The sequence below is a fragment of the Homarus americanus genome, unplaced genomic scaffold, assembly GCF_018991925.1.
Source record: "Homarus americanus isolate GMGI-L3 unplaced genomic scaffold, GMGI_Hamer_2.0 scaffold1024, whole genome shotgun sequence".
In the NCBI taxonomy this organism is placed as follows: Eukaryota; Metazoa; Arthropoda; class Malacostraca; order Decapoda; family Nephropidae; genus Homarus; species Homarus americanus.
The window spans coordinates 3,124,984-3,152,447 of NW_024715228.1; the positions used below are offsets into that span (position 1 = coordinate 3,124,984).

At 40.7% G+C, this 27,464-nt stretch overlaps 1 protein-coding gene across 1 annotated transcript; it reads right to left on the bottom strand.

The window, feature by feature from the left end:
• Positions 1-27,396, bottom strand: LOC121855932. Its single transcript, XM_042351146.1, has 4 exons — positions 27,347-27,396; positions 2,042-2,165; positions 1,598-1,664; positions 1-1,240 (listed from the first exon to the last, which is right to left on the bottom strand). The coding sequence occupies exons 2-4, from the start codon at positions 2,122-2,124 to the stop codon at positions 323-325; spliced, it is 1,068 nt and encodes a 355-aa protein (XP_042207080.1). The 5' UTR covers positions 2,125-2,165; positions 27,347-27,396; the 3' UTR covers positions 1-322.
• Between the last annotated feature and the right edge of the window lie 68 nt (positions 27,397-27,464).

A 27,464-nucleotide genomic window follows, 5' to 3' on the forward strand; every position in this document is an offset into this window, starting at 1 on the left:
GAAAGTTATTTAGTTTATTAAATATAATAGTTGGTGATAAAATACTGACAATGGAGTTGAGAGTACACAGTAAATGAAAATCACGAAACACTATAACCAAATATTTTAGAACTACTGTATGCTTATAATTTCTCTCGATTACATTATTTATTTATTTTAGATCTAATTAATGTTCTCTAATATTAGAACACAATGCTTTAAATATGTTTCAAATGAAGTTAAGATCAATTTGATCTAAGCTCATGAAAAAATCATTAAGAATTATAGTTACCCTTTAAATTTCCAGCGTTGACAATAACTGTTATTTCTCATAGACTTAAAATTAACTGATAAGATTTTCAATGAGGAAACTGCATCCTCGTGAGCTTGAGTTGTGGAGATCATGTACAGTGACGTCATTCACCTGTACGTTGGGTTCACGTACATTGTGGCTAAGGTGTGTTGTAGTCAGATTGTGTTTATCGTTAACCATCTGTGTGTCGGAGAAATCCATGGTGAGCTTAATCAACTCTGGGTAATGTTTTGAGTAGTCCTGCAGGCCACAGTCATCCTTGGTATGAGGAGTATTTGCTTTTACATCAATTATCTTAGGCATGAGGAGGTCTGGGCGCACTTGTTGCTGCGGCAGGAGGTGTGGTAGGTGCTGCAGGAGGGACCAAGAGCTGGGGAACTGGTCTCTCGGGTCAGCAGTTCTACCAGGGTTTTCAAAAGGGTATTTATATATTTCATATTCTTTGTTTGTATGTGATATTATACCTAAGTGCTTAAAGGCATGTCCTGGCGTTGCCTCCATCTTTGTTTTGTCTCCCAGTATTTCTTTAGCAAATTTGTGGGCATTCTGAAGGAAGTTCGGCTTTTGGGGAATAATGAAATTTTTAGAAATTCCTGTAATGGTCCTGACACTGCTCTGATGGTCACTTTCCTGAAGTTGGTTATCAGAACAGACTGATGTAGGACTTGAGACATGAACGGTTGCTGAGTGTAGAGTATCACCTGATCTTGATGGAAGATTGTCAGTGGAATCCATGTTGCACTTGATCTTGTGTTCCTCCTGCTGAAGAATTATTTTCACCGTGTTCTCTGTAGCGTCTTGCGTAGTTTTAAGAGACCCTGTCGTACTAGACGGTTGCCTTGGGCGTCTCTTTCTGCGTCTGTAATTCCCATTTTCAAACATATCAGAGCAGCCAGGATCAAGGGCCCAGTAGCTGCCTTTACCTGGTCGGCCTTTGTCTCTTGGAACCTGGAAATGAGATTTGCAAGTTAGGCAACATTTAAATGGAGAAAGCTATATTTTTATATTTGCCTCCATAAATACAGAATGTTTATTTATTAAAAATAGTGTGCAAATAATCATACAAATATGAAAATATGTATGACAGTTATATAGGGAAGACGTATGCTGTATTATTCTTTATGAAAAGTTTGTGACATATAAACAGTAACTAATGTATCAGATATGTTTACATAGTTCTTGGCTTTGTTGTCTACTTGTGAACTACCTTACAATCCGATGAATTGACTTACATTAAAAATTCATGAAATTAACATTTGTATTTGTTGAATACTTATGAAAGAGGAGCGAGGGAGGATGACTAACCTTGATGAAACAATCATTGAGACTGAGGTTGTGACGAATACTGTTCTGCCAGCCCTGCCTGTTGTGTCTGAAACACCATAAAAATATTAAAACTCCTCATCACCACTACAGGTACTACAGCTGGCTCACAACACATGGTTTCTCTCGTTTTTAACCTGACGTGAGGTATGGCGCACCAAAGGGAGGGACGACTGGGAACGATCCCCACCCCTTGAGCTAATAAATTATTCAAATAAAGAATTTTTTTTAAATAAGAAAAGAAAAATAACAATATCAAAATAAAAATATTAGCATCACTTATTGAACAGTAAACTCATCATGAAAGTAGAGAAAAATATTAATTATCTCGTATTTCAACAATATCTTGGTATATTTAGCTCACCCTTTGGAAAATTCCTGGGTACGCCACTGGAATGAGAGAACATTGTATGCACACACACACACCTGTAGTAAGGGAAGCGATCCATGATGAACCTATAGATGCCTGCCAGCGTCACCTTCTGCTCCGGAGCGCTCCTGATAGCCATGGCGATGAGCGCAATGTATGAGAACGGCGGCTTCTGGTGTACTGTGGATATACATACACAGTTTATTAAGATAAAAACTATACATGAATGCATACTTTAAAATATGGCGTAATTTGCATAGGGACATAGCTTACATAATGATACATCAATCATCATACGAAGAAATTTTCGTCTCCCGAACACCGTACAAGCCTAAACACTTTACACATGGAATTTGTTTTAACAGGAACTCACTTTATACATACAAACTCTTTGTACAAGCACGCACACACACACACACACACACACACACACACACACACACACACACACACACACACATTGTAGAGCGATGCACACTTGGTACATTAACACATACTCTATACAGTGACACTGAACGATCAGTGGCATGTTGTGGTACTTTGTACTGTGTTCAGTACAGGTAAATGCTCGGTATAGGGACACATGTCATGCTGAACAAGAGACACGCCTTGTAGAACATTTTCTACAGTCACGCTGTACAGGGGCGCATTCCTGACCAACGGTAAACAGTAATCCGTATTGTACAGCGACACAGTTTTCATAGTGATGCACTTTGTACAGAGATACAGATTTTTACCACGGGTATAGATTTAGCACAGGGACACCAACTTTGTTCGCGAGGGCACGTTGAAAAGTCACAATTGGTACAACTAACAAGTGGCACTTAGAATGGGCTTTGAACAGTGGCACACTTTAGATATACACACTCTGAAGACCCACATCCAGCACAAGCACCAACGATGCAAGTTCCTGGTCTTACTAACAAAATATAGAATGAATTGAACTTTGTTTGATTTTTTTTCCTCCATGGTTGTTAATGGAGTAGAATCATACTGAGGAAAAGGATGCCAGTGTAACACAACAAAGATCCATCCAGTAAAATAACTTTTTTTCCCGGTGCTGACGAAAACTTCTGGCCACATAAAAAATAATCAATTTATTTTTTAACTTTAGAGATTTCAGCATCCTCAGTTTACCCTAACAAAATACTGAACACAACTCAAAAGTGAGTGTGTATGTGTGTGTGTGTGTGTGTCAACAGCGTTGTGAGTGATTGCTTTGAAATACCATGGAAGTGCTTCGGGGATGTGTGGTATCAGTATCACTTGAGTTACTTAAAGTCTTCATAAAAGGTTTATCACGAGAAACGATGATATGAAGGACTGTGTAAGTAGAATACATCTAACTAGCTGTTGCTGCCCTTTCCGACCTCTTGCCATCTACAATTGTCCTGCTTTGTTTTCCCCTATCATTCCCCATGATCCACCGCACACAAAACTAGAATAGCAAAATAAATAATAGAGAAGGTCAGCCTCAGAGTGATGTGACTAAATACAAAGAACGCCCGAATACTGCCAATTTTGTCAAATGATATAAGATTTTTGGATCACTAATACAAAACAGACTAGGCAAGTTCTTTTAAACCTTATTAATGAAAAGAGCGTGAGGATTAAGAGCAGAAGAATGCTGGCGTAGAGTCATTGTTTCACTGACATGGTCATTGTTTCACTGACATGGTCATTGTTTCACTGACATGGTCATTGTTTCACTGACATGGTCATTGTTTCACTGACATGGTCATTGTTTCACTGACATGGTCGTTGTTTCACTGACATGGTCGTTGTTTCACTGGCATGGTCATTGTTTCACTGGCATGGTTATTGTTTCACTGGCATGGTCATTGTTTCACTGGCATGGTCATTGTTTCACTGGCATGGTCATTGTTTCACTGACATGGTCATTGTTTCACTGACATGGTTTCACTCATTGTTTCACTGGCATGGTCATTGTTTCACTAGCATGGTCATTGTTTCACTGGCATGGTCATTGTTTCACTAGCATGGTCATTGTTTCACTGGCATGGTCATTGTTTCACTGACATGGTCATTGTTTCACTGGCATGGTCATTGTTTCACATTGACATGGTCATTGTTTCACTGACATGGTCATTGTTTCATGGTCTGTTTCACTAGCATGGTCATTGTTTCACTGACATGGTCATTGTTTCACTGGCATGGTCATTGTTTCACTGACATGGTCATTGTTTCACTGACATGGTCATTGTTTTACTGGCATGGTCATTGTTTCACTGGCATGGTCATTGTTTCACTGACATGGTCATTGTTTCACTGACATGGTCATTGTTTCACTGGCATGGTCATTGTTTCACTGGCATGGTCATTGTTTCACTGACATGGTCATTGTTTCACTGACATGGTCATTGTTTCACTGACATGGTCATTGTTTCACTGACATGGTCATTGTTTCACTGACATGGTCATTGTTTCACTGGCATGGTCATTGTTTCACTGACATGGTCATTGTTTCACTAGCATGGTCATTGTTTCACTGACATGGTCATTGTTTCACTGACATGGTCATTGTTTCACTGGCATGGTCATTGTTTCACTGGCATGGTCATTGTTTCACTGACATGAATATATAGAGGTGAGACCTTCTCGTAATGCAGCGATATACAGTATATTGAGCTGGGGCCTGGGGGGAGCGTTACCTGGATCTTAAGTAGATGTTCATAATTATATAACATGACTTGGGTGATAGCGTCGTTAAAAGTCACTATCATTCCTCGGCCTACTGAACAAGACAGACTTTCGCAACAAATAATAATAATAATAATAATAATAATAATAATAATAATAATAATAATACAAATAATAATATACGTTATAATGTTTAAAATGTTTGAAAATCATGAAAATATTAGTACAATAATTTTTATGATTAAGTTAAAGAAGTTCAATCTCAACTGCGATATTTTACTTTTACTTCCCAATACAAGTACTGTATTGTTATCAGGGGATGAAATATTTGCTGTGTTGCTCAGTAATATATTACAATGGACTATCAGTTATAATGACTACGATTAGGGTTTTTAGTTTTTAATGTGCGTTGCACGTGTAATAAAGGGAATAAAACGCTCCAAAAAATTATGTATTTTACCACCGATGAATATGCAATATGCATTTATATAAAGTGTAAATAAATTTCCCAGGCGGATGTGTCGACGTGAAATGGAATTCATCATGAAAAACATAAGTATTTAGAAGAAAAAAACATACTGACCGAAAGAGTATTAGTTGGAAAGAGAGAATTGGATGATGAAAATGATAGGTTAATTTCCTTATTTCATCTTAATTTATGATATGTAGAAATATAATAGCACAACAAAATATCTTTATATATATATATATATATATATATATATATATATATATATATATATATATATATATATATATATATATATATATATATATATATATATATATATATATATATATATATATATATATATATATATATATATATATATATATATATATATATATATATCATGAGAAATGGCCAAAACTATAAATTTAAGGTATATAGAAAGCCCACACAGGTAGACAGTTTCATTCACTTTTTATCGAATCATCTGGAGTCTACTAAAATGTCAGTTTTTTCTGCTTTGTTCTTAAGATGTCTGCGTATTTGTGACTCTGAATTTAATGACGATGAATTGAAACGCATTCGTTCCATTGCACAGAAACTCGGGTACCCTTCTGTGTTTGTTGATCGTTGTTTTAAAAGGGCTAAAAAATCCTTTCATTCCTCTCAAACCAGACAAGTTCCTACACTTAAGAATATTTTGACTCTGCCCTATCGTAATGAATTTGTCCCGTTAGTTCGGTCCTTCAAGCTACTAAATATTAATGTTGTTTTCAAGTATGACTCAACCATTACCAATATGTTAATAAGAAATAGCCCAAGTTTGAATGTAAATGGAAGTGTTTATTGTATTCCATGTAGCAAATGTAATTGTAATTATGTAGGACAGACAGGAAAAACACTGCAGCTCAGAATCAAACAACATAAGTATAATATCAGAACAGCATCTGAAAGCAGTGCCTTGTTCGTTCATGTTAGGAATAATAATCACCCCATTGCTTGGGAAAAAAGCTTAGAAGTATTTAAATCATCTTGTGTCACAGAAAGACTTCTGGTTGAAGCTAGTTTGATTAAGGAATTAAAATCAATAAACCTTAGTGATGGTCAGTTCAAAACTGATAATATGTTACATAAATTTATTTGTCAGTGGCCCAAGGTTAAAAATGCTTTGAAAACCTTTGATCTAGATGTATGATAGTTATTTTGTGGGTCCCTTATTTTTGACCTGACCTGACTAGTCACGTCACCCCCCTTCTCTTAAGCTCCTCTACATGTGTGTTGGTGTGGGGATTAGTGGATGACATCATTATGACCTGACCTCATGTTTTTAAGGTCACCCTGTATATTTAAGCCTCTCTCTGTCCATGTAATCCAGTTGCCTCTGAAGATGTCTTGAATAAAGACGAAAGCTAAGGTACTCCGTTGTTTCCATTTTCCCGTGTGATTTTATCAAGGATATGTATATATATATATATATATATATATATATATATATATATATATATATATATATATATATATATATATATATATATATATATATATATATATATACAGTATAACAAAGAAGTCTGTCTGTCTGTCTATTTATTTGTTTGTGTGTCTGCACGAGAATCTCAGAAACTACTTTACCGATGATGGATGGTGTTATATGTAGTGATGATGGGTGGTGTTATATGTAGTGATGATGGGTGGTGTTATATGTAGTGATGATGGATGGTGTTATATGTAGTGATGATTGGTGGTGTTATATGTAGTGATGATGGGTGGTGTTATATGTAGTGATGATGGATGGTGTTATATGTAGTGATGATGGATATTGTTATATGTAGTGATGATGGATATTGTTATATGTAGTGATGATGGGTGGTGTTATATGTAGTGATGATGGATGTTGTTATATGTAGTGATGATGGATGGTGTTATATGTAGTGATGATGGATGGTGTTATATGTAGTGATGATGGATATTGTTATATGGAGTGATGATGGATATTGTTATATGTAGTGATGATGGGTGGTGTTATATGTAGTGATGATGGATGGTGTTATATGTAGTGATGATGGATGGTGTTATATGTAGTGATGATGGATGGTGTTATATGTAGTGATGATGGATGGTGTTATATGTAGTGATGATGGATATTGTTATATGTAGTGATGATGGGTGGTGTTATATGTAGTGATGATGGATGGTGTTATATGTAGTGATGATGGATATTGTTATATGTAGTGATGATGGGTGGTGTTATATGTAGTGATGATGGATGGTGTTATATGTAGTGATGATGGATATTGTTATATGTAAGTTAATTGGTGGTGACGGTGGTAGTGACAGTGGTAATGGTAATGTGGCATGTTTGTCAATTGATAGTAATTATTAGTAAAGAGACTGGTTGATAGTAGTAGTAATGATGATGGTGGTAGTGAGTAATTTAGTAGTGATGGTGGTGGTGTAGTGATGGTAGTGCTATATGTAGTGATGATGGATGGTGTTATATGTAGTAATGATGGATGATGTTATATGTAGTGATGATGGATATTGTTATATGTAATGATGATGGGTGGTGTTATATGTAGTGATGATGGGTGGTGTTATATGTAGTGGTGGTGGTGACGGTGGTAGTGGTGGTGATGGTGATAGGCTGATAGCGGCATGTTTGTGGTGATAGTGGTGGTAGTAGAGACTGGTTGATAGTAGTGGTAATGATGGTGGTGGTAATGATGATGGTGGTAGTAGTGGTGGTAGTGATGGTGGTGGTGGTAGTGATGGTAGTGCTATATGTAGTGATGATGGATGGTGTTATATGTAGTGATGATGGATGATGTTATATGTAGTGATGATGGATGATGTTATATGTAGTGATGATGGGCGGTGTTATATGTACTGATGATTAGACAATAAAATAATAACAGCTTAATGCTAAAAAAATATACTTTACTGTACCGTTGTAGTGAAAGACATGGTGGAACTTACATACACCGTTAATGAACTATTGATGGAAGAAGTTTTGGGGACTGAACAGTGAGACAATGTTTAGCCTCCCGGAGGGTGGCGTCCTACTGTGGCCTAGCGGATGAGCCGCCCGGAGGGCGGCGATTCTTCTAGTATCCAATAAAGTTTTGAATGTGGCATGCGGCGGGTCAATCGTCAATAATAACCCTAATTTATTTCTTTGCTTCAGCAATTAAGGTCATCAAGCACGTAACTTAAATTATTTCAACCACTCAACTACAAAATTAATGTCAGAAATTATTTAAATATATACCCTCCTGTATGGGTGGTAGGAGAGATAAAATCAAAGTTTTTTATTTTCATGACTAGCAAATGTAAAGCGCTTCATTTGGCGAGTCGTGGTGGCATATTGCATATATACTGTAGTATAGTTAAAACACTCCTACAACATAACACACTACCCTGTACATTACCTTAATACAAAAAAATCGTGATCTTTGCCAGTCACGTTTGTATCAGTTATAGAGGCTCGTATCAAAATACAAGGCCCTAACTATAACGCTAACACAAGACTGACTGTTTATCATTATTAATACTAACTTAAGATTGAATAATATTATTAAACAAATACAATGAATATTAATATGATGGATTTATATTTTGTGTATATATTTCATTTGAATGTATACACTAGTTACATCTTTTTCTACCTTGTGTAAATAAATTTAGCTCGAACTCTGTACCGAGATCTTTGAGGGAAGTCTTAGAATAATACTTGACTGAATTGTGACTTTGTGAGGTGGTGAGAACATGGCGGCAACCTTAGTGCCAACCTGCAATTCAATCCGTCCCGTAAAAAAAAAAAAAAAAAAAGACGAACATATACAAAACTTATGAAATATGTGAATATTGTAAAAAGACCTTTAGAATACTAGTTAATGTTGGCTTACCTTCAGTGTCCTGTGTAGGGGTTCCCAGACGGCATGGCGGAAACAAGAGTGATGTGGGAAGAGTAGGCGAATAAGAATTTGGAAGTGAAGAGGATATGAGATGCGGGAAATAAAACGGGGAGGGGTAGAATGTAGATAAAGAAAGATTATGATAAGGAACGTTTGAAGAAAATGAATTATTCATTATTCGACGAGAGTTTGTAACGTGACTTGATAAATATCTTGCCCAAACACTAAGATTTTTCCGTCCCTCTTGGCTCGTGGTGATGAGCTCAGTAAACACGCAGTAGTGAACAGACAACTTGGCTATGAGACGAACCCAGGGCAACTAAACGTGTGAGCGAGAGAGACATCTTATTTAAAGGCCCAGTTAGTTTGTTTGAGTTTACTCTTATGTTATTGTTTACAGTGGGAGGCCAAACATTTGTCTCATTGAAGGGTGCCGCGAGGGACCACCACAGCGCCCTCTGTTTGTTTTCACACACACACACGCCCACCGCGGCCCACCACACACACACACACACACGGCCCACCACACACACACACACACACACCGCGGCCCACCACACACACACACACACACACACACACACCGAGGCACACAGAGTTAACGAGCTGCTCGACCCAGTGTCAGGAATAATCCAAGAAGAACGAACAACTTGCCAACTGTACTGGCTAATAATTTTCCCGGAACTGCTGGGTAGACAGACGCAATGGCACATCGCGTTAAGAACTTGGTCATATACACACATTCAGGTATACATACATACATACTAATATACGCACTCACACACACGTGTAAAAGCATAAGTACACATATGCTCTCATATATTCACAAACGCAATACAAATACATAATTGCTTCGTGATAAGAAGAAATAGAAGTAGTAGTCCGAACATTTTTATCATGTGTCACCCGTTCAACAAATTGACTGAACACTGGTGCACCTCTCTCTCTCTCTCTCTCTCCTTTTGTATTCTCTACTCTTTGTTATTTGATTAAAATCATCTCTGATAAGCTTATATATATATATATATATATATATATATATATATATATATATATATATATATATATATATATATATATATATATATATATATATATATATATATATATATATATATATATACTATATATAAAAGACGAAAGCTAAGGTGCTCCATTGTTTCCCTTTTCCGTGTGATTTTATCTATATAGTATATATATATATATATATATATATATATATCTATATATATATATTATATATATATATATATATATATATATATATTTTTTTTTAAGGGGATTAGCCCACCCGGGCACAAGTCACTGACCCACATCAGGGCCTGGGGGGGTGAAAATGTAATAATTATTCATAGTAAATAAAATTTATAATAAAAAGTAAAATAAAATAATATTGATAACAATAACAATAATAACAAAAATAATAATAATAATAATAATAATAATAATAATAATAATAAAGAACTATAAAGAAATAAAAAAAATAGTGAGGAACGATATATGTACAGTATGTTGTGTTGTCAAGTAAGAGAAACAATTGAGACCCTGCAATTGTGTTTAATTGAGGCAGAAAGATAGATCAGCAACCTTGGACTTGGTCACAATTTTCGTGATGCCATATAGCAGCAGGGTCTACCATTAGACAACACATTATGCTTCCAATATCTTCCCAGGCGTGTGTGTGTGTGTGTGTGTGTCACGTTACATAAGGATATAAAAACCCCAAAACATAATTGGCGGTTTTACCAAGTAGGGACAACATTTAATTTTTATGATTATGATGGACAGTTAAGTTTATATATGGTAAAATATCATGTTTCATTTATGATATCGTTTACTATTATAACACGGTCAATTTATACCTAAGTTAGGTTAAAGTAGGTCAGGTTTAGTTAGGTTCATTTGTAGTTTTGTTATCATTAACTAATTTCTACGTGATCATCCCCACATGCCTATTCAAATTATGTAAATAACCATTATCTGTATATTTCGTGGTTGGTGTATAATGGTCACTCATGATAAAATTGTAATAAAAAAATCAAGTATATACTAATTATCGAATAACATCAGCAGGTACTGTATATAATAAGAGACGCAGGCAGCATCTGTAATTCTTGTTGTGTTAACCTCAGACTCTACAAAGCCTCGTTTAAAGAACTCAGTGTTATTAAATCCGGTGATGGTTTTGTCGAATGTTTCCCCGTGTTCCTTCTAGCTACAGGAAGAGCTCTTGTAGGTGTGTGTGTGTGTGTGCGGAGCGACACCAATATTACTGACTATAATAGATGATTCCAACTCCTTGTATGACACTCGACCTACTTGGTAATTTTAACCCCGTTAATACCATTGGTTGCTTATATTATTGAATTCTTTATCTTTATCAACCTGGGATAAAAAGAATGAACCATGTGATGACGGACGCAAAAATCGGAGGGAATATCTGTGTATTAACGGAGGAGAACGAGCTGCCAGGAGGTGGAAGGTAAAGATGGGATGGACAACTGACAGGCAGGCAATGACGTGTATAGTGCAGGTCGGGGTGGGACAGAGAAGACGGAGAACGCGTTTAGTCATCTGAAGTGTAAACAACAATTGAGAAAAAACGCAGAAACAGAAAGAAATGATGATAAAGGAATAGATTCGGTGAGACGTGAGAAAGGAAAAGTCAGCCCCAATCTTTCTCCGACATTCAATGGACAGTTTATAACAAATCTTCAATCAGTCTTTCCGATTCTTAAACCATTATGGGTGATAGTTTAAACCACCGTCTTCAAAGGGTTAAACTATCGGATCTAAAGGTTAAAACTGACTAGTTGCAAACACAACACAACACCACACACACGCACACACACACACACAGGAAATCGATATCTCAGGGATGACAGTGTTAACAACAGATGAGAGAGAAGGTAACATCGCTGGTCATTCCCATACACCTGCTGCCTCTTGGTCAACGATATCTCTCTCTCATACAACTGCTGTTTCTTGGTAAACAGTCACCCTAGAGAGACAATAATGATCAGGATAGTAATAATAATGGCGAAGTACAACATGAAGCTGAAAGAATTTTCCAATCAAAACATTCTATCTTCACTATAGAGTAATGCTTGTGCACCCCAATGTATTAATTACGGATCTGTGAGGGCAAACTTTCTCGGCTTATAAGAATTGTGAACTCTTGGAGCAATCTGCCAGAGTGTTATGTGGGCACAGTGTGAGCTCTTGACCAACACTGGAGCAGTACAGATACATTCAGGAGCCAGTTCATGCCCAGTACTTGCCAACAGTGTGTAACAGAGACGTAACTGACAGCCCAAGCGACTAATGAGCTGATTGGTGGCGAAGAGGATAAAAGTAAAAAGTAAAAAGACCCGCGGATGTAGTGCATTGTTCAGCCGCACTGACACAGAGGTGAACCCTCGTGCGAGTGTAAAATTATTTGCTGATAAAATATTGTTTCATACAAAATGATAATCCTGCTAAACTGCAACACATTATTATTATTATTATTATTATTATTATTATTATTATTATTTTACGAGTTTACGAACGATAACTGCTTCCGTAAAATCTCTGGGTGTGTGATTGTTGTAACTCATTAAACTATATAATTATTCACATCTCAGGTTTGGTCAGCTTTCCGACCATTAATGAACACAACAGTTTCGTTATGAGTTTCAAATTAAACTTACAAATGCCAGTATATTACGGTGCGATATAATATGAAAAATCGAGTTAAGTTTGATGAAAATAAGCAAGCTTTTAGCTATATTTGATCATTTATTATTGTCTGACCACTGTTTATCTAGTCAATGCTATTCTGTTTATTTTCGGCTGCTATAGTGAAAGGGTTTATTATTATACAGATAAGTCCTTCTAATCCACCAAGTTAAGAGCAACACTTTCCGACGACCTAAAAAAGATAAATTTTTAAGTACGTATTTAAACACGCGTATTCCAAAGTACATAAATATATCATTCCTTCTTGTAAATAAAAGTGAGGGGATGACAAGAGGGTCAAAGATAAGGTCTCAGTGCATGCAACTCATAGGTCGAGGTTTATTTTGAGTTGGGCAGCCTGTCGCCCCGGAACACCGAGAATAAACACACAATTTTGGCTGAAAAAACAATCATGCTATTAGCTATCACGCGGACGTTGCAGTCTGGCCTCGGGGTGCGGCTGCTGGTTGCACTGAACGATTCTCAATGTTTGGTTGCTGGTCTTTATGTACAGTGCAATATTAAAAAAAATATAGTCATTGAAAATATAGAAATAATGGAACAAATCATTAAAAAAAGGGCAGATCACAAAGCAACCATACGATAGTGAGTGAAATAAAATATATATAAGCGAATCATCAAACAATGGTTAACACAAGAACTTCAAAATATCAAATGGTTTTTTTTTTTTCAAACGAGTTTCTCTTATCACTTATTTTCCCCTGTGTGAATATATTTGTTATTGCGTTAAAGGCTCAATACAGCAGTGGGCTTCGTTTATTGACTACATACAAGAAGAAGTAAGACATGTGGGCAGCGAGCGGTTTAACCTAACATGTGGAAGGTCGCTACATATACAAACACAAAGCGACCACCCACCCAGCATCTGCGCCACGTTTATTTACTCCACCGTTTGTATGCATTGTTTGTGATCTGACTGGTGCTTTTCTGCCGCTGCTGCTGGCGATACACAAACACTCCCACGTTTATATCTAGTGGATGGACTAATGCTGGATGTTAATTTATTTTCTTAAGTCCTTGACACCATCGCTGTTGTCACACTACCCACACCGTCACACTACCATACCGTCGCTACTACCATTACCGTCACTCCTAACATTATCGTCACACTACCACTACCCTACCGTCACACTAACACTACCATACCGTCACTACCCACACTTACACTACCACTACCCTACCGTCACACTAACACTACCATACCGTCACTACCCACACTTACACTACCACTACCCTACCGTCACACTAACACTACCATACCGTCACTACCCACACTTACACTACCATTACCCTACCGTCACACTAACACTACCATTCCGTCACACCAACATTCAAAAATTTTTTACTGGCCTCGAAGGATACAAACAATGGTCTTTATGAGAAATTTATGTCCGTCCAACACGTTTTGGTGTAGCTCTTGTGCACCAGGGCGTCCTAGCTTGGTGCACTTCTGTAGTAGTATAGTACTGTACAATCACTTCAAAAGTGACTCAGTGTCGAAGCTAATTAATTTAATGCAGCGCCACTGTGTTGAGCCCCTGCTGCACTACTCCAACAAACATCCTCGGTAATAATGCCCCTAACCTGCTTCTAACATAACCTTCTCAATGTAACAAAAAATACGAAAAACCAAATGACATGCGTGCCGTAGGTGTCAACAAAGGCTGTAAGAGACTGCTCCTTAAAAGTCGTATTTCTGACGAATTCAGCGAGTCTACTAATCCCAGTCTGTGCAGAGAACTATAGTAAGACCCAGTTATCAGCACAATGGCATCTATTTTTTTTTTTTTAACTTTTGGACTTTGTCATTTTGGGGGGATAAAAACATCTGGTCCCTCTGGTCGAAGTTTTTCAAGTTTGCGCATGCGTAATGTGAAGTGTGACGTAACAGTGACGTCTTTACACTCCACCTGACTGCAGTGTTGCCAACGTGCCCTATGCCCGCCTTTAAACGCTTCCGTTCATTGGACTGGTTTAATGAGACAAAATACACGTTGCCAGATCCCTGAAGTCCGCTATCTTCGAAACATATGCTTTCGGCGTCTCGCTCCCCTCTCTACCATGTGCAGGGGTTCCCTTGGTGCCACCATCCCTGTACTTCTCACCGTGTACAAGTCCTTTGTCCGTTTCTGTGTCGACTACGCCGCCCCTGCCCTCGTCAACATTAGTCGAACTGCTGTCAACCGTCTCGAAGATATCCAGAGGAAAGCTGCTCGTATCATCCTTGGGGCTCCTCAGTGGACACGCTCTACTTCTCTGTATACCGAACTTGGTCTTTCTCCTTTACAGGATCGTGTCCAGGAGTTTTACCTAAAAACTACCGTTTCCATTCTACGGGATCCTCGGGGCAACTATGTCCAAGCCAACTTGACTCCTGCTGTCCGAGGCCGACCTCCATCTAGAAGACAGTGGCGAGGGTCACTCATCCGAGCCCTTCAGGAACACGACCTCCTGCCTGATATTGTTGTCACCCCTGCTGTTGGTTCGTCTCTTTCTCCCTGGTTGGATTTTCAACCTGAAGTGATTGCCCTCGGTGGACCGCTCCCGAAATCCCACGTGAACCCTGTTATGCTCTGCAAATACCACCTCCCCAGGATCGCCCACTGGTCCCCAGGTAGGGTCGTCCTCTACACTGATGGCTCTGTTGACCCCGCTACAGGTCGGGCTGGGGCTGGTGTCTACATCTCCCGTCCTGATGCCCTTGAGCCTATCAAACTTTCTCTCAGAGTTTCTGACGGGGCATCCTCCACTCAGGCTGAACTAATAGCCCTCCTTGCTGCCCTCGCTGAGAAAGAAGCAGACGGTTTCTGCCCCTTGCTTGTCTGCTGCGATTCCAGGTCTGCTCTCGACAGGATCGCATTTGGATCAGGGGAAATTAAGGACCTCATCCTCCGAATACGAGGGTTAACATCCACACTTCAGGATGCAGGCCGTCCTGTGACATTCCTATGAATACCCAGTCATGTCGGTATCTTGGGGAATGAAGCAGCAGATGGCCTTGCCAAGACTGGCTGTAACAATGCCACTCCTGACTACGTTGTTCCTCGAACACTTTTACAGCTTAGGACCCAAATTCGCCGCAAACAGAGAGAAGCTCGGGAAGCAGCCATCCCCCTGGACTCCCCGCCCACCTGGTACGATGTCCTCCGTAAACTTCCTAACCTCTCGTATGTCTATGGGAAAGGGTCGCGGAAAAGGAACGTGATTGCTGCCCGTATCATCATTGGATATGACTTTGCTTGTGAGATTGGTATCCCCGCATCCCCTGAGCAACGCTCTTGCATTATGCAGAAGACCCGACAGCAGCATCCTTTTCCACTACCTCCTAAGATGTTCCCACACACAACGCTTCCGTGACGCCTGCTGGACCACCACTCCACGACCCCCTGACGGAGACACGATGATCCTCCCCATACTGGCCAGATATTATGTAAATAATATTGATAATGTGTTAAAGGAATAATCTTCCTTCCTTAGGCTTAAGTAAGCCCCTTTATAATATTTATACTGTATATACTTGTCACACTTGCCAGATGCTTCTGGTGTTATTGTACAGGGGTACCTAGTGACAGCATTAGGATCCCGCTTCCTCTATCAAGGAATAAACTATTGAAATTGAAAAAAAAAAGAAAATGAAAACCAAATGACTGCTCACTTGCTGCCAGACCACACTGACAGCAGTAACTTGTCCAGTACACAACTAGCCACCTCCCTCTCTTGTAGCCAGAGGAACAAGGTATTGTACAGTATAGTGATGGCTGAATTAGTTAATTTTAAACCGGTTTTTGTGTCATATACTTGTACCATTTAAAAAGGGTTTTTAAAAAAATGGGGCAATTTTATCTAAAAAAAATAGCAATTAAAAAAAATGGAGGCAAATTTTCGATTTTTGGGGGGGGCTTATTTGGTGTAACTCTCACTACCTGAACCCAAACTTAACCAATGACCCACTTCTTCCCAACACACGTTTATTGCCATGACAATGATTATTATATATTTTGCCTTTGCGACAAGATCTTGTATTGCTTCCACCCACTCATCAGATTATTGTGTATAAACTATGCTACAGTATACTGTAAATAAGTGAATATATCTATAATATAAAGGTAAAAAATATGATAAACGTGGTAATATTGTAATAGGAACTTACTAGCACCATGTTACGTGTAGTAATCCACATGACGCTAAATGTTATATAATAATTCAAGAATATAACAGGTGCCACCAAGAGGGTTTAGTGGTATTGTCATTGTCCACTTTGTACTTCTCTGGCTAAATAAACTGTTGCATTATCAAAATAAGTCTCCAGCCTCAACCTCCACAAGAGGACTCGCCACAGACAACATTCGCTAATATGGAAATCGGATCATAAATAAGGGTTATATTAGTAAGGCTTCGGGGCTATCAGCGAGTAAATTACCCTGTGTAGTGTATACAATACCCACTGGCACTGTCTGGCACGGATGGTCGTCACGGCACCAGAGTCCCCACACTGATAAGCACAGAAGCAATTGTTTATCAAGTTCACTGGCCAACACAGTTCTGTGACTGTACTGTATACACTAGGATAGATTGCTTCATTCTAATTCACAGTGATCTAGGGTAAGAACTCCTAACTTCTGCAGGAGGGGGGGGGGTGTAAAAAATAATAAACGTTAGAATTAGTCATACATTCCCTTTGATAATGACAAATCAATTCCAACGTTCCACAAACTCGCCACTTCCTCTCTATCCGCACAATCCTCCCTCCCTCTCTCCTTCCCTCCCTCCCCGCCACCCAGGGCGTGTCGGAGTGGTCCTTGTTATGACATTAAACATTGAAAGCCAGGAAGTGTTTGTGTTTGGTAAGAAGGGTGTGGTGGGGGACGGCTTAGTGCTGGGTGAAGGTGGAGGGTGTTTGGTGGGGGACGGCTTAGTGCTAGGGGAAGGTGGAGGGTGTTTGGTGGGGGACGGCTTAGTGCTGGGTGAAGGTGGAGGGTGTGTGGTGGGGAACTGCTTAGTGCTGGGGTGAGGTGGAGGGTGTTTGGTGACAGCAGGGTGTTGGGTGGAGTGGTGTTTGGTGGGGACTTAGTGCTGGGGAAGGTGGAGGGTGTTTGGTGGGGACGGCAGTGCTGGGGAAGGTGGAGGTGTGTGGTGGGGACGGCTTAGTGCTGGGTGAAGGGTGTTTGGTGGGACGGCTTAGTGCTGGGGGAAGGTGGAGGTGTTTGTGGGGACGGCTTAGTGCTGGGTGAAGGTGGAGGGTGTTTGGTGGGGACGGCTTAGTGCTGGGGAAGGTGGAGGGTGTGGTGGGGACGTGCAGGTGCTGGGGAAGGTGGAGGGTGTTTGGTGGGGGACGGCTTAGTGCTGTGGGGAAGGTGGAGGGTGTTTGGTGGGGACGGCTTAGTGCTGGGTGAAGGTGGAGGTGTTTGGTGGGGGACGGCTTAGTGCTGGGTGAAGGTGGAGGTGTTTGGTGGGGGACGGCTTAGTGCTGGGTGGTTGGTGGGGACGGCAGTGCTGGGGAAGGTGGAGGGTGTGTGGTGGGGGACAGCTTAGTGCTGGGGGAAGGTGGAGGGTGTTTGGTGGGGACGGCTTAGTGCTAGGGAAGGTGGAGGGTGTGTGGTGGGGGAGATGTGGGTGAAGGTGGAGGTGTGTGGTGGGGGGTGCTGGGTGAAGGTGGGGTGTGTGTGGTGGGGACGGCTTAGTGCTGGGTGAAGGTGGAGAGTGTGTGGTGGGGACGGCTTAGTGCTGGGTGAAGGTGGAGGGTGTTTGGTGGGGGGACGGCTTAGTGCTGGGTGAAGGTGGAGGGTGTTTGGTGGGGGACGGCTTAGTGCTGGGGGAAGGTGGAGGGGTGTGTGGTGGGGACTTAGTGCTGGGGAAGGTGGAGGTGTGTGGTGGGGGGACGGCTTAGTGCTGGGTGAAGGTGGAGGGTGTTTGGTGGGGACGGCTTAGTGCGGCTTAGTGCTGGGAAGGTGGAGGGTGTGGTGGGGACGTGCTGGAAGGTGGAGGTGTGTGTTGGGGGACTACTGGGTGAAGGTGGAGGTGTTTGGTGGGGGGGTGTGGGGAAGGTGGAGGGTGTGTGGTGGGGGACGTGCTTAGTGCTGGGGAAGGTGGAGGGTGTTTGGTGGGGACGGCTGGAGGGTGTGGTGTGGGGACGGACGGCTAGTGCTGGGGAAGGGGGGGGTGTGGTGGGGACGGCTTAGTGCTGGGGGGGGGAGGGTGTTTGGTGGGGAGTGGGAAGGGGAGGGGGACGGCTTAGTGCTGTGTGGTGGGGGAGGCCTCAATGCCATTGTTGAATCCCCTCCTCCCACTTCTGGAAGCAGATCTGGAGGTCCTTGATGGTGAGGCTGGAGAACACCTTCTGTCATGTGTCCTGGATATCCATTCTGACCATGATCATCTTCCCCTTGAGGTTCAACTTGAACTTCGGAAACAACCATAGTCACAGGGGACCAAATCTGGAGAGTATGGAGGGGGGGGGAGCACTGGGATGCCGTGCGGTTTCCGAAGTTCAAGTTGAAGATGTTTTGAATAAAGAAGAAAGCTAAGGTGCTCCATTGTTTCCCTTTTCCCTGTGTGATTTTATCAATATATATATATATATATATATATATATATATATATATATATATATATATATATATATATATATATATATATATATATATATATATATATATATATACTGTATACAGGTCATATGCACTTGATATATACACGACAAATATTTACCTATACATTATCCAACACAATTATTATTATGTAGAGTTTATCTATTACTGTACAGTACCTTTATTCGGGTAGTTAAAAACTTCATATTTTGCTGCCTGAATCTGAATCCTTTGTAAAGTTTAACTGCATGAAGATACTAATGGAGATATCTGCTCCGAGACACGCGGCAGCCGTCCACTGCCTCTACCAAGAATACATGAGAATATCGTGGTAAATAAACAAGAAATCGCTTACTTTATGGACAGGTAACTGCCGTGGCTTGTTGTAAGAAGGCAAACTGGAGGGACGTAAACACCTCTTTTGCGGCGAATTCGTAAAAATAAACAAGACACAAGCAACAGCCATGTGGCGGAGGGGGTTGGACGGTCACAACCGAGTCTGGCGCAGCCTCTGGGCTATAACACCAACCATTACCGCCAGTTGAGCTACTTCACGCCCACCTTCTCATTATGTTTACCAACGCTGGAGCTCATGGCGCCGTCCCTTTTCAAGTATTTTTGCATTTTCATATCACCCACAAAGGTTTAAGTTTATAGCCCTAATGGTCTCTGAGAGAATTAACGAGGAAATAACGACGTACCAATGTAAAACTTAGGTAACCTGTTTTACTTTACTTTTATGAATAGCTTTCTTGGAAACCGTTACAAGAGTATGTGTTGGAGAATCTACGTTTCTGGTATTGTGGCTGCTGAATCTAATATTAATTCTAGACGGTTTTATGTCACAGGTTTGAATTGTTAATTGACAATCACATTTAAGGCGTTTATTGTAAGGCGTTTTACGATGCTCGGAATAGCTAACGCGTTAGCTTACCAGACAGTCATTAAAAATACGACATTGTACCTCGTCTTGGAAAGAACAGTTGTACAACACAGTCTTCAGAAGACAATAAAATTAGGAGAAATGTTATTTGGACACAATACGAAAATAAATAATGAAGAAAATATATAGAAAATTGTGGAAAGAAAGACAAAAAGGAAAAAAGTCAATCAGTCAATAATAAATAAGAATAATACCAAAGATCGGGCCCATTGAAAAGGTAATTTTTCCTGGACTATGAAAGCACACATAACATCCAACAGAAGAGCTGTACACAACAGGGGTATCTAGTGACAGCACTAGGATCCCACTTCCTCTATCAAGGAATAAACTATTGAAATTGAATTGAGCTGTACACTTCTCTCGCGGCTGTGCGCAAATTTACACACGCAATTCGACGAATTTCAGGTTTGTTTAAGTTGTAGTGGCTCCTCTCCCCTACAACTACCAACTGAGCTCCGGCCGCGCGCCTACCAGCCAATCAGCGTACAGCCAGTTCAAGCTTAGAAGCTCCAAAGTTGTTGGTAGCGAAAGTCAGAGCGGGGAAGATGACAGAGGAAGGAGCAGGAGGTTAGGAAGGGAACTGTAGTGGGAGAGATAGTGCCGTGGCTTTACACGACTGCGTTTATTTGATTAGCGCATAGCGCACGTATTGGGTTTTGTCTGTGTTGGGTGTGTGATCCTCGGGTCACCACTCCTCGGATTGTGTCAGTTCCAAGTTTAGAAGCTCCAACAACTTTCCCTGAATACGAATTAGCAACCTTTCGATTTACAACAGGTACCTACTTTACTGCTAGGTGAACAGGGACCAAGGGGGCTAGGAAGAGTGTCCAAACAACTTCCGCCTGTCCGGGAATCGAACCCATGACATCTTGCTTGCGAGGCAAGAGCGGTACCGTTTCTACCACAAGCGCCCCTACACCAAGAAACAAGGTCTATGAAGCAGACGTAGGGGTACGATCGCCGACCTAGTCTTGACCTTCCACCTCAAGCTCAGGATCAGAGAGTTTCACACCTTACGCGTTCTCCCCCCTGTTTGGCTCTCGCGCTACGCGCGCCTCGATTCCTGATGCTGCAGAATCATATAAATACGGGACCGGCTGGCCGGCTGGCCTTCGCCGTGAACGGACCTCTCTTCTGATCCTTCACTGCTAAGCAGCCAGCCTTCTTTCTACTGTTGACGACCTGACTACAACTCGACCTCTCTGTCTACCACTGGCCTTCCCAGAAATCTTTTTGGGGGCAACGCCCCTTGGGGGTCTCCGCCTTTGGAAACGACCACGACTGTCACCGGACTGCCTCACGAGCGTTCAGGACTATCAACTCTAGTTAGCCCTCCCCACGGGTAGAGTGAGTGACCCACACTCCTGCTGGAGGGCAGCTATTGATTGGCAGTACTGACGTGGTTTGAGGTCTTTCTCTCTTGCTGAAATCCTTCCTTACTTACCCTGGCCGAGGCACCTGCTTATATTTAAGTATTCGTGCTAGAGCCCCTCCAGTGGAGCACACCTCACAGTAGGTGGGATTGTGTGTGTCCGTTGGAGGTCGGGGGAACACAGGCCAATCCGGCAGTGGAAAAACAGTGATAGTGCAGTTACACCACTGTCCGGGGGTCGCCTATAGGCACACTAAGAATGGTCTTCAATAACCTTCTTTATCACCCACAATTATATGCTAGGAAAACACAAACAAATAAACCAATGGCTACCAAGGTTAGACTCAAGATTATAGACAAGAGAACAGCCCCTTCACGTTCTCAGATAACTGAAACAGCGTATGGTACACTCAATGTACCCTTCACAAGGATTTTCTCCTCGAACGATGGATACACTGCAATATGCAGGGACTACAGGGATGCGGATACCATTCTGAGCCCTGAGGGAATGCAAGCCTTTGGAGACATAGGACTCCAGGTCATTATGCCACCAGAGGTTAAAGCAAAAAGATCAGTATTTGTACGTGGACTTGACTACGAATTTGGAAAGCACTCGGCACAAGAAATAAAAGAAGAACTAGAAATAAAAAACAACTGGTTAAAAATCGAAGAAGTGGTAAAAATAAAGCAATACACTCATTGCCTAAAGCTGAGATTCACTGACACTTCAATGGCAGACAAGGCCCTGGAATCTGGAATCTTGGGGTTCAACATGTCAGTACTCCCTAAACAACTAGAAAGGGAGAAATATGTTAATATTCTCACCTGCTTTATCTGCTATGCACATGAATCACATGCAAGAAAAGACTGTCCTCAAAAGGAACTTAAAATATGCTCTGAATGTGCAGAAGAAGGCCATACCTTCCGGGACTGCAAGAATCAATCCAAAGCTTGTATAAACTGTAAAAATCAGAAGGAACCTGGATATAAGACCCACAGAACCCTAGCAATGGCCTGTCCATACAAGAAGAAAATAATAGGCCTAAATGAAAAAGTAGCAAAGGAAAAACAACAACAAGAACAGAAGGAGAATATAACATATGCTGCTATTGCAAAGAAAGTAGTTGAAGAAACAACACAACCACAGAATACCACCAAAATTGTACGGAGCGAAATACGACACTACAAAGTGCTCATCTGCCTATTATACTTTCACATAATGAATATAGGGAACCCAGGCACGTTCGAAATAGAAATGAACAAAATGCTTGGAAGAAACAACCTCCCAACAATGAGTTTCCCAGCCAACCCAGCTTCCGGATCTGTGCTACAAGCGTCCAGTTTAACCAACCCAGATGCACCACAGGAGACAGTCAACGCAGAAGAAAAAGGAGCAACGGAGCAAACACCAGCCGCAACAGTACACGAAACAAACGAAGCTGACAAGGCAAAGTCACAAAGGATTGAAACATCCACCCAAAGTACAGTAGAGAGGCAGGACCTTCAAAATAACATCCAAAGAGAGACAGGTGCCGTCAGGAAAAAAGTCTCAACAGCAACCATGGATACCCAGGGCGAGGAAACGCTACTGACTTTAGAATGTGCAGATGACTGTGAACTACAGCTTCACTGGTGTGACAAAATATTTATCCCTAATGAATGCAAAACGATGCCAGACATTATACAAGCCATAACGAAACAAGAACTAAAATGGACCTACTCTAACGACAAATACTCTGAAGCACTAGTAGAAGTTTACCTGATAAACCAAAGGATTAAAATAAGGAGACACAACTTCAAAAAAGAAGAACAATGGAAATTCCAAAGAATCCGTAACGGACTGGTTCCGGACAAGAGATCGCCATCCGAGCAACAAACAAGAAACAAAAAATCAAAACACAATGAATAAAGAAAAACCCAGAACACTTACCATCATACAACACAACGTCCGCAACTGGGAAACAAACAAAAACAACCTTGCAAACACATACCTCAGCATTGATCCGGACATAATTTTAATAAATAGTCACGGCAATTCAAATTCCAAGAAAATAAAAATATTTGGATATACAACCTACCAAAGAAATAAAACAGAAGAATTAAATGATGGCGTGGCCATTGCTGTAAAACACAGACTCTAACATCAAATCATCGACGAATTCCAGGATGAATTCCTGGGAATCAAAATAACTACCACATTAGGAGAAATAGCAATAGCCACAGCATATTTACCGCCAAGACGGAACTACCTGCCGGCCCCAGACTTGATAAAACTATTGAACTACAACTGCCCAACATATATAATAGGAGATCTGAACCCAAGACATCCAATATTCGGCCACGGAAACAGAAACAGGGTGGGCACTGCACTGCATACCATAATGAACACAGGGAAGTTGATCCACCTAGGACCACACTTCACCACATTTATTGGCATCAACAAAACAACAACCCCAGACAAAGTCTTCACCAATAACAAGGCATTCCTGAATTACCATATAAAACAAGGACCACTAACTACCAGTGACCACATCCCAATGATAATAAAACTATCTACAAGCCCAATCCAAGTACCAACAACCCCACGTTTCCAAATGCAAAAAGCAGACTGGGAAGGCTACAGGAAGCAACTAGAACAAGTTAAGATCCCAGATCTCCAAGGCAAAACACTAGAAGATATTGACAACGAAACAGCTACCCTTATACGTAACATCAAAAAGGCAACAGAGAACAACATACCAATCACAACATATCGAACGCTACCACACATCAGGACATCCCATGAATTGCGAATGCTCCAAGTACAATACAATAACATAATGATGTACATACAAAATTATCCACCAACAACAGAGCTTATTAGAAACTTAAGGCAAATACAACAAAAGTTAAGAGATGAAAGCCTGATAGCACACCAACAGATATGGAACGAACTAATAAACAACCTGGATACCACAAGAAATGACAAGAACTTGTGGCAGAACGTAAACAAAATGCTAGGAAACGACAAGCCTCAACAAAAATATATAAAGGACCAAAACGGGAAAAAACTCTTTGAAGAAAAAGAGATAGAATCCGCATACAGGAAAGAATGGAAAAAAGTATTTCAAATATCAGAAGAAGAAAATGAGGAATTTGATGAGGAACACGAAAATCATATCCGCAGAGAAATGGCTGAAATGATACATAGGATAACCCCATACCATGTGGTGGACAAAACCAGGCTCAACCCGATAGAACCAATTACAGAAGGAGAACTGCTACACCACATCAGGCACACTAAAGAAAAAGCACCAAGATTTACAAAAATCACAAGAAATATGATCCTATACCTACCCAACAACTGCACACAAGGCATCCTTGAAATATTTAACTCAGCTTTAGCAAGTGGATACTTCATTGATGCATTTAAAAACGCAAAACTCATATTCATACCGAAACCAGCCAAAGACCACACCCAAGTAATTAACTACAGACCGATTTCCCTACTCGAAGTTATAGGAAAACTATTTGAAAAGGCAATAAACAAGAGAATCAGAAAACACAGAAGTGAAGACGGACTACTAAACCCCAGACAACATGGATTCACTGAAAAAAAGGGAACACATACTGCACTAGCCATAATCACGGAAACGTTAACCAACAAGAAAGCAGAAAGAAACCAAGTCAACATTGTACTAAGAGACGTTAAGAAAGCATTCGATAAAGTATGTCACCTAGGATTAAAATTTAAACTGCTTCAATTAAATCTCCCAGAACCAATAGAAAAAATCGCCTGTGACTTCCTAGACGATCGCACGGCACAAATACAAATTGGCAGCTATATAGGACCACCCATAGAACTGAAAAGTGGAGTACCCCAAGGCAGTGTCCTTTCACCCACGCTGTACAATATCTACACAGCAGACCTACCAGAACCAGCTCCCTACAGTGAATACATAAGTTTTGCAGACGATATCACACAAATCATCACATACCCTGGCAAATCAACAGCAATAATGGCACAACATACTGTCAACGCAATAGAGAACATCAACCGGTACGAAAAAAGTGGAAGATACAAACGAACACCAACAAGTTCAAAATAATCCCAATCGTTAAAAGGAAAAAAGACCCCATTATAGTAGACAACAAAGTAATTCCATATGCCATGGAAGGCACTGTCCTAGGGCTGAAGATAACAACAAAAGGCTACAAAACATTCATCACCGAAAAACTTGCAAAAACCAGAAACATGGTAATTAAATTAAAACGCTTCAGAAGCCTGTCAGCAAAAAACAAGTTAAAGTTATATAGAGCCTTTGTCCAATCCCGACTAGTATATCCGCCAATTCCCCTACATGCAATAAAACAAACAAACATAAAGAAACTGCAGACAATTCAAAACTTAGCCCTAAGGGATGTATATAACATCAGATATCCTGACATAGTCACCAACCGTCAACTACACCAACGAGCGCAAATAGAACCCCTAAACGTTTACCTACACGAACACTCAAAAAGAATATGGACAAAGTTAGAAGAAATAGAGCCAGGACCAATCAAAGAATGGATGGAAGAGACAGAAGACGGAAGAAGAGAACACTCGTGGTTCCCTAAAAGTAAAAGAAGAGCCCTAGAACCCACACCAACTCCACTCTACTAAAAGATGCAAAGTTACCCCAGTGACAACCTTGGCAGCCCAACCACTTACAACATTAGATCATAAAAAGATAGGATGTTCTTGGCAGAAACACAAGTACCTGCCCTAGACTCCTCACCATTGGCTAGGACATAAGACCCGAAAATGTAAGGCATAAAATTGCAATAGTTGCTAAACATACAAACACCTGACATAAATATAACACCTAAGGCGAAAATTAGCTGAAACACAAACATGAGATAACAGAAGCACTTGGGTTGAGCCCCAAGACCTAGCATTCTACTACTATTTTCCAATTTCCTCGCTTTTCTTCTGCACTATCCACCAACCCCAAGTCCCTCCAAATTCCAACATTATTCTTCAAGTCCAGTTCCCGTACCACCAATCTACGCACCTGCATTAAGATTTCTTCATACTTTACTTCATCCATCGATCGATCGGGGAAAACATTCTACATTCAGCGACTGGACCAGCAAGACCTCTCAACAGCTCCTCACCAACCCACTCCCTCAGAAAGCTCCTCGCCCAACAGGAACTCTGAGCAAGCTTCTCCTCACCTAGTAACTCCTGAGTGTTAGATATATTACATGTACGTACGTTGTGAGCACATATAAAGAGAATCTGACAACCTGCCACAACAGTACGCTACAAGTCTTAATGTTTGCACTTACGGAACTGTAATCAATTTGCTCACCCTTATTAAAAGTATCTTATGATTAATAATATTAAATGTTTTAATCATATTTGAGGAATTATCAATATTGTTACACCTTGTAAAAGATTGCCAACACGGTTTTATGCCGGGGCGCTCTTGCTTAACACAATTGCTCAAGGTATTGGATGTTTGGACCCATATTCTGGAACGGGGTGGTAATATCGACAATATTTACCCAAATTTTGCCAAGGCTTTCGACAGTGTACCCCACGAAAGGCTGAAAATCAAACTGGAAGGGTACGGAATTCGGGGAAATGTCCTAGCGTGGATAGAAGACTTTCTACATGACCGCAAGCAGTGTGTAGTGATTAATGGCACGAAATCGTCATCTGTACCTGTAACAAGTGGGGTACCACAGGGCAGTGTATTGGGCCCGCTGTTGTTTGTTTGTTTCATAAATGACATGCCTGACGTTGTACACTCCTCCATACAAATGTTTGCCGATGACGCCAA

What these genes read in the sequence shown, in the direction of transcription:
- LOC121855932 (XM_042351146.1), bottom strand. Translation starts at nt 2,124, where the DNA reads ATGGCTATCAGGAGCGCTCCGGAGCAGAAGGTGACGCTGGCAGGCATC. An exon ending in GATCGCTTCCCTTACTACAG is followed by an intron (nt 1,665 to 2,041) that starts GTGTGTGTGTGT and finishes ATGGTGTTTCAG; the next exon opens with ACACAACAGGCAGGGCTGGC. An exon ending in TCAATGATTGTTTCATCAAG is followed by an intron (nt 1,241 to 1,597) that starts GTTAGTCATCCT and finishes TCTCATTTCCAG; the next exon opens with GTTCCAAGAGACAAAGGCCG.